The sequence below is a fragment of the Clarias gariepinus genome, chromosome 4 (assembly GCF_024256425.1).
Source record: "Clarias gariepinus isolate MV-2021 ecotype Netherlands chromosome 4, CGAR_prim_01v2, whole genome shotgun sequence".
NCBI classification, from domain to species: domain Eukaryota; kingdom Metazoa; phylum Chordata; class Actinopteri; order Siluriformes; family Clariidae; genus Clarias; species Clarias gariepinus.
Genome location: NC_071103.1, coordinates 11,845,001 through 11,864,338, shown reverse-complemented (window position 1 = coordinate 11,864,338; position 19,338 = coordinate 11,845,001). Strand labels below are relative to the sequence as shown.

At 40.7% G+C, this 19,338-nt stretch overlaps 1 protein-coding gene across 1 annotated transcript in view; it reads right to left on the bottom strand.

Moving 5' to 3' along the window:
- Positions 1-687: 687 nt before the first annotated feature.
- znf574 (zinc finger protein 574) overlaps positions 688-19,338 on the bottom strand; it is a 21,244-nt gene continuing 2,593 nt past the window's right edge. The window contains exons 2-7 of the mRNA XM_053495256.1: positions 17,322-17,485; positions 12,700-14,185; positions 10,347-10,800; positions 7,333-7,427; positions 5,409-5,839; positions 688-1,623 (exon numbers count right to left, since the gene is read on the bottom strand). Of these exons, the coding sequence (XP_053351231.1) occupies positions 1,096-1,623; positions 5,409-5,839; positions 7,333-7,427; positions 10,347-10,800; positions 12,700-14,185; positions 17,322-17,483 (3,156 nt within the window). The 5' untranslated portion in view covers positions 17,484-17,485 and the 3' untranslated portion in view covers positions 688-1,095. The remainder of the gene's footprint in view (positions 1,624-5,408; positions 5,840-7,332; positions 7,428-10,346; positions 10,801-12,699; positions 14,186-17,321; positions 17,486-19,338) is intronic.

Sequence of the window (19,338 nt, the reverse complement as noted above, 5' to 3'; positions counted from 1 at the left end):
ATTTCTGTGTAAGGTAGTGTGTGTGCACTTGTAAACCGTGTTACACATAATTCGAGGTTCCACTGTATTTGGGATGTGGGATGAAACTGAGAAAGCCCATTAAGAAAAAGGAGAACATGCAAACCCACCAGACACCTACAACACTGGAGATGTGAGGCTGCAATGCTAAACACTACACCACGCTGCCACCTTCCAGCTAATATATTTCTCAGATAATGTAATTGTTAACAGGTCATTTATATTTTATTATTAGGTTTAATTCCTCCTCTAAATGCGTCGGTTCATTGTCTATGTGAATGAGCAACTTCTGAGTCACATTTAACCAGAGAACAACAGAGCTGAGCAACAATTTAGGGTGGGGGATCTTCTTATACGAGGTCGAAATAGGGGAAAATCAAATTGTCTTGTTTTTAGGTTAAAAGGCAAATATTACTGTCCCTCACATTTTATGTTGGTACACATACAGGAAAACCACCTGAATGTCGTAAAATCATAAAAAAAATTAAAAAATATATTTTACAAAGTAAATCAATCTTTATGGATTTTACATTTAGTACCTTGCAATATTTCCTGAATAGTCGCTTCATCTTTAAGCCATCTTATACGTTCGGTGTTCTGTACAGTTTCACAAATATGAACGCTTGATCATGTCTGCATGTGTTAAATAAGAAATCAAGAACACGGAGCCCAAAAAGTCAAACTGTTTTATTAAAAAAAACACACACACATTATAAACTTTATGAGAAACTCATGCCAAAGATAATAATGATCACAATGAGGGCAAAGTGTTGATAATGTGCATGAGCTCATTAACACTATGCTCAATGCTCTTTAAAACTTCAGCGGAGCTGATGCTTTCTGGTCTGTCCTGCTAGTCCAAACACGTAACAGCTATTTAAGCCAAGCAACAGCTAACATTTTTTCTTCGGAACGTACAAAAGGTTTTATTCTGTAAGGTTTTCACCTCGGCTCATTCTCTATTTCTTACCTAGATAACCTTAAGTTATCTCTGTGCCCGTCTCTGAAACCATTTCACAAATGGCTCCAATCTTTCTCTGTCTTCCTTTTCCTTTCACCCCCTCCTTTTCTCCCTCTCTACACAGTCTCCTCTATAATGAACTCGATGGTGTGCGGGACTTCTTGGCCGGCCACCACTGATATTGCGGGCATGGTAACTGCAGGTATTGCAATGTTGTTATGGAGAAACACCACAGACGTACCGTGCTGCTCGGGCACAAGCGTGCCCTCCTGGATGATTGGGACGGTGGTGGTGGTGGACTGCATGGAGCTCGTGGACGTGGACGAGGAGGCATCCTGCACCAGGAGAATGGTCTGTACAGCCGAGTCCTGGTTTACAGCGACCTCGGTGGTGGGATCGGAGGGGTCGCTGGCGTGCAGACGCAGGTGTTTGTGAAGATTGGGGCGTGAGCGGAAGGCGGTAGGGCAACGAGGGCAAGCGAATGGGCGTTCACCGCTGTGCACCCGGGCGTGCTCGGCTAACCGCGCCGCAACACTAAAGCTCTTCCCGCAGACCCAACACACGAACGGGCGCTCACCACTATGGATACGCTCATGGTCCTGTAGGTGGGGCAGCTGCCGAAACCGCTTCCCACATTGAGTGCACTAAGAGAGAAAGAGAGAAGACAGGAAAAGTTAGAAAGGACAAAGTAAAATAGTCAGTGGGTAAAATGTTCAAAAATAATGCACTCATAATTCAAACAAATACTATCAGAGTACAAATTAAGTGAAAAATTCTGTACAAAGTAGTACGAAATTCAGCTTAACTTAAATAAAATTAGTCATCAGCGCTCCTACATCCTGCTCACAGGATGTAAATAAAAAAAAAACAGCACTGATCAGTAACACAGTATAAGGTCCTAGTGGAGCGCAGGGACAGCCGGGTGCTGACTAGGTTGTTCACAGTGCAAAGTAGAATTTCCGCCTTGTTATGACGTTGTTACATAATTCTCTAGAAGAAAGCGAGCAAATCTTTTTTGTGCCTGTGCCTGCGTGGGAGGACTGATTCCATATCTGGACTTTTGTTTCTCCAGGCCAAATTGGCCATGCTGGATAGAAGTGAGTCCTTATCTACTTGCAGAGACTGAAGTGTTCCACTGCACAAGCACAAAAACATCTCCTCTCCGTTACACAATGAAATTACAGAGCAGTGCTCTTTTAAAAAAAAAAAAAAAAAAAAAGAGAGGGAGGGGGGAAAAAATGCATAAAGGTTTTTAAAATTACTTGTGCTTGTTTTTCAATCATGGTAACTGTCTCATCACATCAGTGGAGCTGATTGCTTAAAGTTGTTCACCAAAAAAAAAAAAAAATTCATTGTGTGTTCCATGTAAAACAATGTGAAAATCACATTCAGCTTTTGTTGAAATAAATACTAGTTAATAATAATTGGCTAAAACAATCTTGCAGCATAATGTGCACTGTATGTGTCTCTTTCTCAACCTATACACATTTCATTACAGATACACCGCTTGGTCAAAAAAAGAGAAACACATCTAACAATAGTTACTATGCACGATGGGTGCATTGCTTCATGCGCTCCCTTCTTACCTTTACGCAGTCATCACTCTGGAATTGGTCAGTTTGGTCTTATCAGATCACATGACCTTTATTCATTGTTATCCAAAGTCATTTCTTTATGTTCCTTAGCCAATTCAAATCTTTTTTTTTTCTGATTAGCCTCACTAACATATGGTTTCCTTATGGACACAGCTGTTTAGTCCCATCACACTGTGTGCATGGAAATGCTCTTACTTAGTATCTTACTCACTATTAAACATACTTAGCAATGGCTTTTAAATGTTGAGTTTTTAACCATGCAACTTCACCATGTGTTTATGAGATCTCCATTCAAAAAAAATGTTTGTCCACATTTTTTCTACAAAGTTGACAGTTCAGCACTATCCCTCCAGATTTGATAATGTGTAAAGGCTTCTTGATTCCTGTGCAAGTAATTTCAAACGTCCTTAGTTGTTTTCTTTGCTTGATGCAGTCAAACGATTTGACCCTTTTGAAATGGCAACATTTTTGTCCAGACAGTGTATTTTTCCATCAGTGTTTTAGCCAATTATATGAGATGGAAAAACAGAACAGATCTTAAAGTTATCTGGTAATAAAAATTCTGGCGGATGAGAATATTCTCTGCATTACATAGCACAAATTATTATTCTAACATGAGCACAATTTTAAATGAATCTTTTTTTAAACAAACCCGTCTTGTTTGCCACATGGTAAAATCAGAGGCAAGAGCAACAGATGGCAGCATGAGCCGAGCAACCTAATGATATTATATCATTATCGTTATATTGAATCAGTTACTGCCTGAATATCTTTGACTGCATTAGCCGGGGCCGTCAAGCAATTTTTAATTTTTAGCTCATGCAGCTCTAAACTTTTAATGAGTACCAGACCAAAACTATCTCCCTATATATATATATATATATATATATATATATATATATATATATATATAGATAGATAGATAGATAGATAGATAGATAGATTTATACACACACACACACATTCTCTCACACAAATCAACAGTACAGGTTTAAGCACTGGTTTAAGGCTCTCCTAAACAAATCAGTTCTCATAGACAAGTTTGCTAGGTGCAAATTACATTGTGATCTGTTGTTATTTTATAAGGGTAAAACACAGTGTGTGGTGTTATAGGAAAACAATGAAATATAAATAAATTAATACATAAATGACAACCGGCCCGACATTAAGGCTTTTTTCTGTAGTGTTTTTTTCACAACTTTTTAATGGTTCCTAGTCACATTAAATGATGTGGATGGTCTGCATTATCACTTACATAGCACGTAGAAACAATCATTCCTTCACCAGCCTCTTCTTTTTTTTTTTCTCTTTTAATTTAATAAGCAGTAGCTTGTAATGTTGGTGAGAAACTGCAAAGCAGAAACTGCTCTCCTCTGAAGACTTCTCATGGTGAAAAGCCGTCATTAATATAAATTATAACAAATTATATGTTTGTTTTTTTCTTCTTTGACACAAAGTGCTTTTTTAATCTGTTTATTATTAGCCTTCGATTATATACATCATTCATCATACAAGTCCCACTGTATGAACTGTTACTATAGAAACTACACTGGATTAGACTGACAAAATTAATATTAACCCATCATTACAGCTGGCACTAGTGTCACAGTCGTCCTGGAGATGTTGAACATGGCTCATTATATTGCATATTTATACACTGCTTGACAACAATAAAAACCCATCATTTCAGAAAGCTCGAATTATAGGCAAATAAAACATTAAAATGACTGGAATTTGGTTAACAACTGTCCACGACCTGTCCTGGAAGCCTGGTGGGATAGTGCTGAGCCGTCAACTTCATGACATCACTGCTATGCATAATAGTGAAAGTATAACTATTTCCACACACACACATGCATAATGTGACTAAAACTCATAGGATTTACCCTAAACAGCTGTGTGGCCATAAGAAAATCACTGGTTAGAGTTTCAGAGTTTGCTCGGAAGAATAAACATTAGATTTTGGAGCAACGGAAAAAGGTCATGTGGTCAGATTGATCCTATTCCAGAGTCATGAACATGTCGGGGTAAGAAGGAAACGCATAAGGCGATGCACTCATCATACATAATACACTGTACAAGAAGGCAGAGTTATAATCTGGGGTTTCTTCACACTTCTTCAGCTCAGCTATTGTTATGTGCCAATAAAATGAAGTCAGCTGATGACCTGAATGGAGTTTCTCCTTCCCTGACGACATGGTCATATTTCAGGACCCAAAGTGTGAATGAGTGGTTCTGAGATAATGAAGAATCATTTTACACATGAATTCATCAACTTAAAACCATAAAACAAAAATCTTAGTGTGTGATTTTTTTTTTTTTAGGGGGTGCAGGGTGCAGTAAAGTTATATTTACAAAAGAAGCCTGCTATGGGGCAGTGGTAGGTTGACAGTTAACTAGACTAGTAACTGGAAGGTTGTTTAGGGCGGCCCTGAGCATGAGTCATTGTATGCATGTTATGTAAGTAAGTAAAATCACTGTCAGACAGTGAATAAGTTAAATAGGACAATTATTGATTATAGTCAAAAATCAGTTGACTTCCTGTACATGTAAAAGCGATTAATTATGAAAAATAGCAATGAATAAGGTATAAATCATTAAAAATTCCTACATGCTACATTTCATGTTTTTTCCGCCCACCTGAGCTACTGCTGTGCAGTGAAAATGAGCGCATATAATAAACAATAACTGCGCAGACACTCAACACGGCTGCATATGGCTGACCGGAACTAGCCATTCTAACACGTGCTAAGGACACTTAATCTAACAGGTCTGCAAATAAGTTTTTGTTTCTTTGTGAATGTGTGTTTTTTTTGGCTAAAACTAGAGCTCACCTCAAAGGGTCTTTCATCGGTGTGTGTGCGCATGTGCACGGCGAAGGTAGAGGCGTAGGCAAACTCCTTAGAGCAGAAATCGCATATAAAGCGGCGTGGCATGTTCCTCTTGGACATCGGGGTGCGGCAGTGTGACACCACGTGCTGCGCCAGGGACGAGCTGGAGGCGAACCGTTTCCTGCAGGGTGCGAGAGGACAGCGTAGTGGCGTCTGTCCTGTGTGTGAGAGCCGGTGCAGGTCCAGACCGTCCTGTGTCACGCAGCGGTGGCCACACATATCACACTCGAGCTGACCCCCGACTCGGCCGCGCCCGTGACCTTTATAACGACGCCTCTGAGTAGGTTCTCCTGTGCAGCGCTGCAGGTGCACATCTAATACCGCCTGGTTCAGGAACTGAGACCCACACTGAGAACACACCACAGGCTCCTTATCTAGAGAGAGGATTACACCAGAGGGAAAAGCATTTAATCTCACACTCACACCAGATGAAAAAGAGAGGCTGATAGAGGGACAGAAAAGAGAGAGAGAGAGAGAGAGAGAGAGAGAGAGAGAGCAGAGAGAGAGAGAGAGAGAGAGAGACAGAGACAGAGAGATCTATTTTCTACACGTATATACAAAAGCAAAAAGGAAAATCTCACAAAAAAGGTTCCTTATCTAGAAAAAAAGAAGAGGGAAGGTGGAGAGTTGCAAAAGCATAACATACACGTACACCTTACATCTCTTATCTAAAGAATAATAGGGACTGGCATAAAAACATTTACACACTGTAAGATATGAGTAAAGAAAGGAATAAAACAAAGATAAATAGAACTTCAGGGACTTAATGACGGATCCAAAGCTGCTGTTTAGATTTAGCTGCACTGTCCGTGTGTGACCTTTACAGTCTTCAAACACACTCTCTCACACAAATTAACTGCCATCGTCTCACTCTATTTTTCTCCATTTGGTTCTCTCTCTCTCGCTCACACACACTCACTCCAGTGACTGGTTTTAGCCTGATGAGAAAATGACTGATCAGCAGCTGATCTTATCAATACATGCAGCTAATCAATGCGACCTCTGACCTCATTTATTCATTTCTGTTGGAGTCCCAGTCAATAAGAGGACATTCGTCAAAGTGGAACCCCGGATGTAGGAAAAGAGGAGAGAGAGCACTCAAATGTCAAAATTACAAGTGAAAAAAAAAAAAAAATGCTTTGGTTGGTAGCCTGTTTCTTGCCTTTCTTTAAAATTTTTAAAAAATAAATAAATAATCACCCACAGGAGAACAACTTTTAATTATATACTCTAATCTGACAAAGGTTCCTTTAGAGAGTAACACTATACTAACACTATATCAAGACAGAAGTGTACACATGATCATACTTGTGCATTATTTAGACACTGCATTGTGTGTATTCACTATATTGGAAAAAGTTTGCGAACTTGAAAATAAACATTTTAGTGCTTTTTGGAACAATTTATTCCAATCTTAGTGCCCCCTTTTCCACAACAAGAATCACCACTCTTCTGGGAAGGCGAGGCATTCAATTTTAGTCCTGGCCTGGACGGATTTGTCCCTTCAGCCATGAGAGCAAACACTGATGCCAGGTCAGGAGGCAAAGTCAGGGCTGTGATCCCCAAAGGTGTTCAGTGGGGTTGAGGTCAGGGTTCTAGCTCTTCCATTCCAACCTTCGCACACAATGTCTTCATAAAGTTTGCTTTGTACACAGGGACAGGGTAGGGCCTTTAGTTCTAGCGAAACTGCTCCACCATACCAAGGCATTCTCTGTATAACTGCGTTTTGAGGCACCAGTCTACAGCAGACTCACAAACAAATGGAATCGTCCTGATGTGTTCACATACTTTCGGCCCAAGAGTAGTATATTTAAACACACTGAAATCACTTTGTCTGTAAGGTGTGCACTCAATCCTGGCCTCTGACCTTGGTGAATGAGAGAGTGCAGGTCGAGCTCTTTCCGCCGCTTAAACGCTTGTCCACACACCGCGCACGGGAAAGGGTGACTAGTGTGCAGCAACCTGCAGGGGGAGGGAAAAAAACAAAAAGAAACAAATCAGATGCAGTTATTAATATTTGTTATTTATGACAGACCACATTATGCATAATCTTTTAACCTTAACCTCTATTAACATTCGCCTTACTGTAAGATTAATCTGTATTTGGGACACAACCAATTATGTCTGGATTAGTTGAAAGTAACACGGTTGGTGTATTGCCGAATGTGTTTTGTGCCTCACACATACTTCATCCAAATAACAGCAGGTCAGCGGTGGGCGTATGATGCTCCTTGTCCACTAATGGATTAATGGACAGGGTAGTGGGGCTTGAGAAATAGTGCAATGCAACAAGGGCACTGTCTGTAACTGTACACCTCAAAAATCTCCCTATATTGCTGAAGAAACAGGCAATAATCATACATATAACATGTCAATCTCGGTATGAGTTTAAGAGGTAAAAAATGCACAAAACAAAATTACCTTTCAGATTTCAGCGTTTTTTAAGGGCGTGTTCACACTTGACATATTTGGTTTGATTAGAAAGATCTCTGGTGCGGTTGGTCTGTTGTAGGGTGGTTCACTTGAACAAACACGAATACAGGCATCTGAACCTCATTGTGCACCAAAATAAACACTGGTGAGGTATGAATGAAACATGAGTGCACCACCGACCAAATATATAAATAAACGAAAGTTTTGAGTCTACTTCACTAGCATTATGTAATGATGATGACCGTACCGAAGAACCTTTATCTGTACCGACTCTGTATATGTGACATCCGATGTAGAGGAGCCAGCATTTGGTCAGGGAGGGAGTGAGAAAAAGTTAGTTAGTTAGATTGCACAGGCACTGAATGAGTTTCAAAAACTGACGAGGTTAAAAAAAAAAAAGGAAAAAAAATTATGTACCTGACATCATTAATAAATTTTACACTGCCAAATTGAATGTTAAATTTAATGAGCATCCAAGGACTTTCACTATGGACAGAGCAGGAGAACACAGGAGAGAGCAGGTGATACCCCAGCAGGGCTGCGTGCAATAACAAGAGCTCTTGTGAAATGTATGACAGTTGAACGGTTTAATGAAATGTCATATGTTTTTGAGCTACTGAACACAGGCCTGCTGTATTATCACACGCGGACCAGTGCTCTCGTGTCAGACAGGCGGAAGCAGGGAAGGGGAGAGTCTATGAAAAGGATTTGTGATCAAGATCGTGGCTTGCCTTTTATTTTTTTGTTTATTTAACTTTGTGGTGTATAATGTTATGCACATCAGCAACTGTTGCATCTGGAGACATGCTTGTGCTGATTTCAGGTGGTGAGGACACCATTGTATATATAATAATCCACATTTCTCCTGCTGCGTCTTAAAGCAAACTTTATACTAAGGAACCAAAACTAATGCAACAATGTAATGCATGTAAAGTGTAAATGCATAAAGACTACAGTCACTCTCTGTGTACAGATTAAAACAGATGGCCGTGTGGTATAAAAAAAAAAAAATATTCTATTTTTTTTCCCCTTTTTTAATTAGTTGGTTTTCTTTTTTGTATGATTTTCATCCCTGTTAGAATTCTTGTCCTCATTTTTCAGCTGTCTTAAAACGCTACATAAAGCTTGTTGCTTTTATCATCATGTTGATTGATATGCAGCGAGAAACTGAAGCAACTTCACAAACAACAGACACCGCCTCATGTCAAACAGTTAGAAACAGGCCGTGTGGGCTGTAGGCATTTGGTGGATCGCTTGAAAGATGATGCTTCCAGAAAAGAAAACCGCCAAAAACAGGCAAAAAAAAAAAACAAAAAGAGTGAAAAAATTTTTTGAGCCAGAAATATAAAATGCTTCCAGAACCACGGTATCATCAAGTAATTCCTTCATCATTTTAGGATAAGCCTCATATGATGATGGATTTGTCCGTCCAAATTTTACACAAGCACGCGCACACACACTCTTAAGCAGTGCTACAGCTCTTTGGTTTGGCCCTCAAATACCATTTCAGCATTTCACTTTCTCACTGCACCCAAACGCACTGTATTTTGACTCTGCAGAGGCGAAAAACATCATAAAAATTTGCCTTAACAATAGTTGTATGTAAAAAGTGTCGTTATATAATACAGTCGAAGCCATTAGAGATCTATTTATAGCGTAGGTGAAAATGCGATCGTTTCATGCGGGCCTGAAAATAAGCTGCTTCTTAGTATGCTGAGCACACGGCTACTTTCCCCATTAATGCCTACCCTCTGCAAACTGAACCGTGGTTGTCGGATCTTAGACGATCTGAGGGCTAAATTTCCTTCTGACTGGATTTATAATCTGAAAAGGGACCTCTGGAGACTGGATTGACATGGGCTGATTAATGCACGGCGTGATGAGGTCATGCCTCGTAATGAGCTGGGTCAAGGGTGAAGCTTCATTCACTTCCTGCTCCATGTTTGCGTTTCTGACTGCGTGCCGCTGCGGCCGGACGTTTTCGAGAACCGGGACAGCTGTCATATAGGGATTAGAAGTGGCTCAGAGACAGTGGACTCAACAGAACATGGACCACGTCCTATCTAAGGGTAGTGCTAAGGGTAGAGTCTAAGAAAATAAATCACGATATGATAATTATGCCATCCAATATAACATTTTCTGTCACAATATCTCATTTTAAGTAGATGGTTTCAAAGAGAATGCTATTAAGTAGCATAATACTGCAGCAGCAGGGCAAGTACTAAATTATTTAGGCAAGGACAGCTCTAGCATGAGACTTAAAAACTGACTTTTTAAGAGACACATTCTCCTTCAGGAAAGAAAAAAAAAAAGAAAAAAGTGAAAATGAATTTTAAACTAATGCCTATAAAGCATTAAAAACTCGACAACCCTTTCCTTTTGGGATCATCGGCAGGAAGTAAAGAGACTCTCCCTGCGTCCTGTTAAAACCTTTTGAACTTCAATCACCTGTGCATCTGTAGCTGTGATTCCAGCTTGAAGCTGGCCGGGCAGTCGGGGCAGGTGAGCAGACGGGAGTCTCCAGGCGGACGTCCTCGTCCTTTGCTGCGCCCCGGGCCTCTCCTCTCTGTGCCTTCCTCGTGGGCGAGCATGTGGCGTTTGAGCGAGGCAGGCTGAGAGAAGGTCTTGGGGCAGACGGGGCAGGTGAAGGCGCGTGGTGGACCGTGGCACAGGCTGTGGCGTAGCAGGCCGGCGGGAGTTGGGAAACTCTTGTTGCACACGTTGCAGTTGAACAGCTTCTCGCCAGTGTGCTGAAAGACATGCTCGCGCAGGAGGTTGCGCCGTGTGAAGCCCTGCCCACAGTGCGGGCACTCATGGGGAAGCGGTGTGCGCGACCAATCACGGCTCAGCTTGGCTGTGGCCTCGAGTGTGCCGTCGGGGAGCGCCATCTCGGTCGAGGTTTCTGAGGGAGGAAAAGGAGTTTTTTAAGAACATTTTTACTATTGTTCCTATCATTTAGACCAAAACTGCTTAATAAAACGAGACAACATCTTTGATTATTCAAATTAGGCAAACTGCTGTTTGTCCTTACAAAATACAGATAGTAAATTATTTAATAATTAATTAAATAAATAAACGCTTCCATTATTTCTGTCGGGGAAATTTTTTTCAATACTGCATCCAAGTTTAAAGTATCGAATTCAAGATAATTGGCTGTAAAAGTTTTTTTTTTTTTTTTTATAAATAAATAAATACATAATGTGACTAGTAATGGACAATTATTTACACAAAAATCTAAATCAAGATATGGACCAGAGCAATTATTTAATCACAAAAAAACTGCAATTTATTACTGATGATTAATGCACGATCTGGAATTTATGTGGAGTTTTTCAATCATTTCAGTGTTTTTTTTTTGGCAAAGATCTTCTTAATGAGATCATTTGTGCCATTTTTCCCTGTTAGCCTAAATAAAGGTTGAAATACAAAATAATGCATTTAAATAGATTACATATCGCAATGTGTCAAAATAATCGCAATTTTTTTTTTTTTTTTTTTATTAAATGGTGCATCCTTAAATATGACAGTATAACTCAAACCCTCGTTGCAAAACTTCTTTTACATTAACATTTATACTATTTAGGATAACTAGCAAGCATAAATGTATTTGTTGATCCTACAAGTAATTACAGGACATCTTCCCATGTTCGAAAAGTAGAAAGGAAGAAACGAATATTATTCCATCATAAATTGAGGCTGGTTTATAATTAGTTATAATTAAGGAACATCTCTGAACCCTAATATAGCAAATGTCGTGCTGCTATAAAGTAAAAAGATCCTTGTTTTCTTTATTTATTTAACCCAAAGAGTATGCATGCTTTTGCACTTGCTCGTAATTAACATATGCTTCTATCGCACAGTGTTGCTTCCTGTCGGCCTCTCCTAATGACTAACATGCAGTACTGACTCACTTGCTTTATGTGTCATTAATATCATTACTGCTTTCGAAATACAACCTTAAACATGTAATATTGATTTAAACTCAAATTAGTGCCTCATCACTGATTATATAAAACATTAGCGCAAAGTGCTTACAGCATATTTTTTAAATCTGATTTGTTAGTTATAGATTATGTGGAGAGCCAGAGAAACAATTAAAACAAGTGCATTAGTACAAAACTTGGGCTTTGCCTCACAGCTGGCATTACCAATCAACAGCCAGCCAGATTTAAGCAATAAACAATGCAGCTGTGGTGTGATGCGTTTTATATTATCACACATCTAGACACCGAATACCTTAAACTCTGATGGACAAGGATGTTTTTTTTTTGTTTTTGTTTTTTTTATAAATTTAGTCCTGTCCAATTCTTTTTTTCCCCGATTTTCTCCCCAATCTAGTCGTGGCCAATTACTCCCCGTCACTAGGGGGCTCCCACACACATCAAGGCTACTACAACCACTCAGTCGGGAGGATGAAAGCTATCCCGTGTTTCCTCCGAACCACGTGACGCGAGCCGACCGCATCTTTTCGAACTGCTCACTCACGCACCGTTAGGGGGCGGAGTAACACACTTGGAGGAAAGCGCTAGCCGCTCCTTCCGTGTGCGCGAGCTCACAGACGCCCCTGATTGGCTGTAGCGCCGTGACTAATGTGGGAGCACAAGTACCTCTCGTCCCTCCTCCCTGAGAGAGCTCGGCCAATCAGCTCTCTCTGTGCCTCCGGCTGTGAGAGGAAAACAGCATCACCCGGGGTTCGAACCAGCGATCTCGGGATGATAGGGCGAGCGCTTTACCACTGCGCCACTCGGAGGCCCTTGGACAAGGATGTTAAACGGGATTCAAAACGTGAGCCGACACTGACCTGGCCGTCGCAGCAGGAGGGTGGAGGATGCGGTCGAGTGTTTGGCCAGAGAGTTAAAAGCGGAGTTCGGTGTACCAGACTTGCGATGTTCTCTGCGATGGTACAGAAACAGAGTGGTGCTCATGAACTCCTGGCCACAGTCGGCGCAACTGTGCAGTGCCTCGGCCAGGCCGTGCTCACTACTGCGGTGCTTCGCCAACTCCTGCTCTGTGTTAAACGAGCACCCGCACTGACCACACAGGAAATTCAGTCGCGTGGAAACCTCTGAGGATGCTTCTTCGTCGGCCTGTGTCGTCTCCACGTTGCTAATCTCCGTCTCCACGTTGCTAATCTCCGTCTCCACGTTGCTAATCTCCGTCTCCACGTTGCTAATCTCCGCCTCCACGTTGCTAATCTCCGCCTCCACGTTGCTAATCTCCGCCTCCACGTTGCTAATCTCCGCCTCCACGTTGCTAATCTCCGCCTCCACTTGTTTTTCTTCGACGACTTCTTCAATCATGGACTCAACCCTGCTCTCAACTTGCTCCTCTTCCATGTTCTCTTCTTCCATGCTGACGATCCCCTCTACTTCGGTCTCTTCGATTTGCTCCGCGTCAACCGCCTGAGGTTCCTCTCCGCTTGACTGAACGACCTCGGATCTACTTTCAGGATCGAGCTCCACCTCCACCTGAGAGATGGGCACAGCCTCAGGCACCGTCTGCTCCAGGCTGGTGATCTCCATCAGGCTCTGGCCCTCTCCGGCGGTGGCAAGCAAAAGCAGACCCTCTCCTGGAGTCTCCAGCAGGGTGGTGGAGAGCTGGGGCACCTCAATCTCTTTTTGCTCGTCTTCTTGCGTTTGAATGCGATGCTGCTTGCGGTGGTAGAGGAAGAGCGTAGTGTTGAGGAAGCCCTCGCCACACACGTTGCACCGGTGGATGGCCTCCTTCAGGTTGTGCGCCGTTTTCCGATGCGTCACCAGCTCTGAAGCCAGGCTGAAGCAGTGGCCGCACTCCACACACAGCAGGCTGGAGGGAGGCTTGGTCTTCTTCTGGCCTCTCCGTCTCACTTGTGGGCTTGGTTCCTCCACAGGCTCAGTCCAATCTGGTATATGAGGTGGGGGTTCCTCAGAGGGTTCACTGTGGCTTGGTAAACTCTGCTGTGGAACACTTTCATTAGTTATCTCTGTTAATTGTCCTTTCAGTTGAGTTGGAGTTGAAACCTCAACGCTTGCATTGTCTCTGTCTTCTCCCTCCAACTCGGCTGGCTGGTCATGATCGACAGGTTGTGGCATTGAAGCGGCACCCACATCCCCAGGTCCTGGTCCAGGTTCGTGTCCGCTTCCGGGTCCAAGGCCGCAGCCAAGCTTGCGGTGCTGCTGCCACAGCAAGAGTGCGTCAAATAGGAGCTCACAGTCAGCGCACTGGTAGAGAACCCGTGGTACATCTGACGAGAGAACAGGTCTCCTTTCACTCTGAATCTCAGGAACATACACTGGCTGTGCTTCCAACTGGAGGAAGAAGACAACAGAACAATGTCAAGTCTCATTCACTTGAGAATTTTCTGCACAAACTGTTCTAAACACTGGCTGCTTTTCACCTATAATCACCTTTTACTTTTGGCCTTGCAAACAAAAAGCAAAAAAACTATCACTTCTTTTTGTCTTTTGGCCTTACGTACGTCCACTCGTTATACCTTCAACATGTTCTGAAAGCTGTCCTCGATTACCTTCTTCCCTAACAACACTTAAATGTGCGACAAAGAATCAAGCATCAAAAGACAATTCTCTTATGGCACATTCTAATCGCGGATCTTCCAGAGAGTAAAAACACACTTTTTTTTTTTTTCCTCGTGTCACATTCAATACCGTTATTAACTGCAGTGTCTTCATGAAGGACCCAGCAGGAGGGTTGTATTACAGTAATCCGATGGAACAGTCTGCGACATCCTCTTTATCTGACGAGGCGAAAGCCGTCTGCCAGCTTCGTGCGATGCCAGCGTTTAAAAATAGTCAGAGCATTCATAGACGATGGCTACTGATGGCTGGGTATTTAGATCAGAGTACGAAAGATATGAGGCTCTCTGAAGTCTATTGAAACACGTGAGACAGGAGTAAATAGAAAGCGCAGAAAAGATATCGATCGATTACGGTTTTGGAATTGCCAGGTTGTTCAAAATGTCGTGAGATAACTGTTATTTAACAAGTCTTCATAGATTTTTCTTTATTTACGCCACCAGTCAATCGTTTCGACACACATTATAACTCCATGGTCTTTCCTGATTTTAATATAGATTTACTTTACTGATGGCATGCAAAATATGCAATAATCTCCTTTGGACAGTTGATATTGAGATGTCTCTGCTACCTACAGTATGCTTTTAAAACATTCCTAACAGCTTGAATGTGAGGTGCTAGTTGTTAATTGGTCTTTTTTTTTTTTAGGCTGGTAACTCAAAATGAACTCCTCTGCAGCAGAGGTAAATTTTGGTCTTGCTTTCCTGGGACGGTCCTCCACGGAGAGCCAGTTACAACATGGTGGCTTGATGGGCTTTGCAAATGCACTTGACATTATTGTTCTTGTAAAACATATTCCAAAACAGCTGACCTTCGTGGCTTGACTGTTGTTGTTGTTGTTACTTAATTACCTAACTTGTACTGTATGAACTGCTAATATAGTATTGTGTTGAATAATTTAGTCTTGATTATGTATTGTAATGTTAAAGAATATGACGTAAAGATAAAAAATTTATGTACTGTATGTAGAGCTAAACCGACATACAGAACCTCAAATCGATGTAATCTTAATCTGTCCCATGTCAATTTTCTTATTAACCTTCTCTTAATACTTACCTCACTGTGTGTTTTCATGTACTGCTCCGTTAAACACGTACTAATTTGCGTGTAGTCACATGACTAGAGAGAACTCTTTCATTAGGCTTAGTCGATCATATTAACAGTACAAACCTTTTGTAGTGAACAAACAAAAAATAGTTTATAAGAGGTATAGTAAAATTATAGGTAAAACTAATTGTGATATTGATTTAAGGTCAGATTGCCCAGCATTGTGTGTGTCATATGCCAGCTCAGGTGAGTGAAACTCTGGCTAAAGCATGAGAGAAGGAGGAGGAGGGGGTAAGACAGACACAGAGAGAGAGAGAGAGAGTTAGATCTGTATTTACTCACTTATCTACAAAAGCAAAAAGGAAAATCTCAGACAAAAACACATACACTTTAGCTTCCTTCTCTAGGAGGAAGAAGAAGAAGGGGAGGGAGGAGACAGAGAAAGAGAGAGATAGGGAGCAATATAACTAAAAGGGGGAAATGGATATAGGTGTGATGAAGCTTTTTCTTGCTTAGGGTTTTTAAGGGCTTTATTTTTTTTTTCCACTAGTTTGGTGGAAAGCTAGATGGCCAAGGGGAAAAACAAAACCTCACCATGACTAAATACCATTAATGTCCCACCGTATAAGTGTATCTAAGGTCGTCTCTAGGGCAGGCAACGCAGTCATGCAAGTCAGTCATTTAGAAAACAATAAATCACAATTTTACGGTAAGTATTCCAATATTAGTACACAAAGGCAAAATTCTTGAGTGTGTAATTTCCTTGCTATAATTAAGAGGAAAATTAGGAAGTGTGCGCAACCCAGAATTACGCTACAATTTACATTTCAAAAATCTTTTTGGCTTAAAAGCGACACTTCTAACGCAGAGCCTATTTCAGATAATTACAGCTGTGCATTCAAGCACCATTCGGGAGGAGAGGAGGGAAAAAAAACTGATTCAACTAAATAGAGGCATTCACTAGCATCGTATGTAATTACCTTCGGTAATAACGGTGCCTAAAGCTATATAGGATTGTAGCAGTAGGCTTGAAATTAGCAAAAAATACAAGGAAAAGGATCCTTTATTTATTTTTATTTCAGGGACATTCCGTTTGATGATGTTAATTTAATTTAATAATGCTGGGCATAATAATAAATTGCATTCATAATGCATGCATGAAGCTTCGATTAAGTTAAATGAATATCAAAATTTGATTATTGGAAGAGATTAAAAACAAATGACATTATTTGTCAGAGTTGCCATTCAAGTTGAGCCATTAGCTGATTATGTAACAGTTCAAGCAATAGCTCTTCAAATTAAACTCTTGGACTCATGGCTAGTTTTAAAAAAAGTTTGCTGGCTCTGAGGATCAGTGACATGGGGTCAGATGTCATGTTATTAACACGTTCCCTGAGCATTAAAAAATATATAAATAAATTTTTTTAAAATGAGCGTGGTTGACAATCTGCAGCCTGGAATTTACGTGTACTGTGGCCTCCAGCCACAGGTCTGTGTGTGAGAACTTTTTTCTCCCTGTGCTTAGTGTGTTTCCTTCTGTTTCCTCCCACGACACCTCCAAAGACATGCAGATAAGGCTAGCAGATATTTACAAATTGCCTGTGTGTGAGTGTGTACTTGTGTGCAATGCGATGGATTGGCACCGGGTATACCAAGATATCGCTTGGGACCGTGAACAGAATAAGCTGTATAGAAAATGAGTGAGTGAGTGAGTGCGTGATTATCAAATAATAAAAGCATCCCCAGTAACTACCGTCAATCATGTACAAAATGAATGAGCTGTGTGTGTAAGAGAGAAAAGCACCTGTGGTAGACCGGCAGAGATGGCAGCAGCTTCCACAGCAGTGCCAACAGGCAGAGGTTGTGTGTTCTCAGCGGTGCAGGTCAGCTGGTGTGTCAGCACTTCCTCCAGTGTGGGAAACTCCCGGTAGCACGGGAAGCACATGTACACCGACGAGCTCTCCATGTCTGCTTAAAAGAAAAACACAAAGTATGGCAAACAATGTTTTCAAAAAGTTCAACTCCGAGATATACATGATATTACCAAAAGTATTTGCAAAAAAAAAAGTAACATTCAATTCTCGATCCATAGGGTTTAATATGATGTTGGCCCACCCTTTGCAGCTATAACACCTTCAACTCTTCTGGGAAGGTTTTATACAAACTTTAGGAGTGCGTTTATGGTAATGTTTCCAGAACGGCATACAATACTGATGTTGGACAAGATGGCCTGAGTTTGGTGTGGAACAACTTGACTGACCCCAACCTGATAAAACACCTTTGGGATGAATTAGAGTGGCGACTGTGAGCCAGACCATAACAATTAAGAATTGGATGTTAATCAGGTTTATTTGCATGTAAAAGCAGACAAGCAAATACTTTTGGCAATATAGTGTATATAGACAAATACGCCATGAGAATAGAATGCATGCTGGTAAAGCCTAGAAAGAAATCTGAAATCAGAGAAATGATCATAAAGCCTCTTATAGAAGTCTGAACTTGTGGACACAATTCAGCTCAAATTAAACTTGTCAGAAGTGAAGTTTGCTGGCTCCGAGGATCAGTGAAATGGGATCAGATGTCAGGTTATTAACACGTCCCCAGGGGTCACTGAGTAGTAAAAAAAAATGATCATGATCGGCAATCTGATGAATAATCGCGCCTTATTAAAATGTAGCAACATTTAATTATCTCATCCTGACACCTTATTAACACAAGGCCATGATAATTATCTCATCCTGTTGCCTTAATCATCTAGTTCAACACCTTACTAACCTGCGGCTAAGATTTAAGTTTTCACACACTACTGAGGTAAACCTACACATAAAGGATCTTGTTAGTACGTGTTAAGAAGCCGTGGCCAGGCATATATATATATATATATATATATATATATATATATATATATATAATATAAAATATACACACATGTATGTATTTTATATTAAGCAAGGATTAAGCAAGAACATATAATATAAAATATACACACATATGTATGTATTTTATATTAAGCAAGGATTTAACCAGCAGCACAGCTTAGAGAAGAGCTAGGATTTGTTTAGAATTTCTCCTGGAGCAGTCTGCAAACTGGGTTTTAGATTCTTGATACTCTTTGTGAATTTAAAGCTAATGCAAACGATGAGGACGTGTGTTACATCTTCTAAAAATAACCTGGTTAAACTGCAGTTCAAGAAATAATATAATATATATTTTTTATATTTATTTTATATATATATATATATATATATATTTTTTTTTTTTTTTTTTTTTTTTTTTTAAACAGTCAGGACATGATCAATGTGGTGTTTTGTATTTAATTTGTTTGATTAGTTGACTTGCCGTCGATTTGTATATTGCGTCCTAAGACCATTACACGCTTTGTAATTAAATCCTGATAATTAAGGACGACAAGATGTCAGAGTGACATAATAGAAGTGAGAGAATGTAAAGACTGCAATTTACAAAGTAGCGCACTGAAAAAAACAACGAAAAAAACTGTGTTGTAATGACAAACCGAATTACGTTCGCATGACCTTGCAGCTAAGCCAATCATTCTGTCGTCATCAGCAAACATTAAGACCAAACCTGACAGCGATGCATCACGTGATATACAGAGAACATGAAATCCTAAGCCTGAATAATTACCAATATGTCTGTATGTATCTACAGATTTAAATCAAGGGCTTCAGTTATATTCATATTGAATATCACTTGCAGAAAAAAAGTGATCTCAGTGACTTTGAACGTGGCAAGGGTGTTTGGGTTTCAGTGTTTCGGATTACACTGACCTCCTGGTGTTCTTACACACAGCTGTCTCTAGA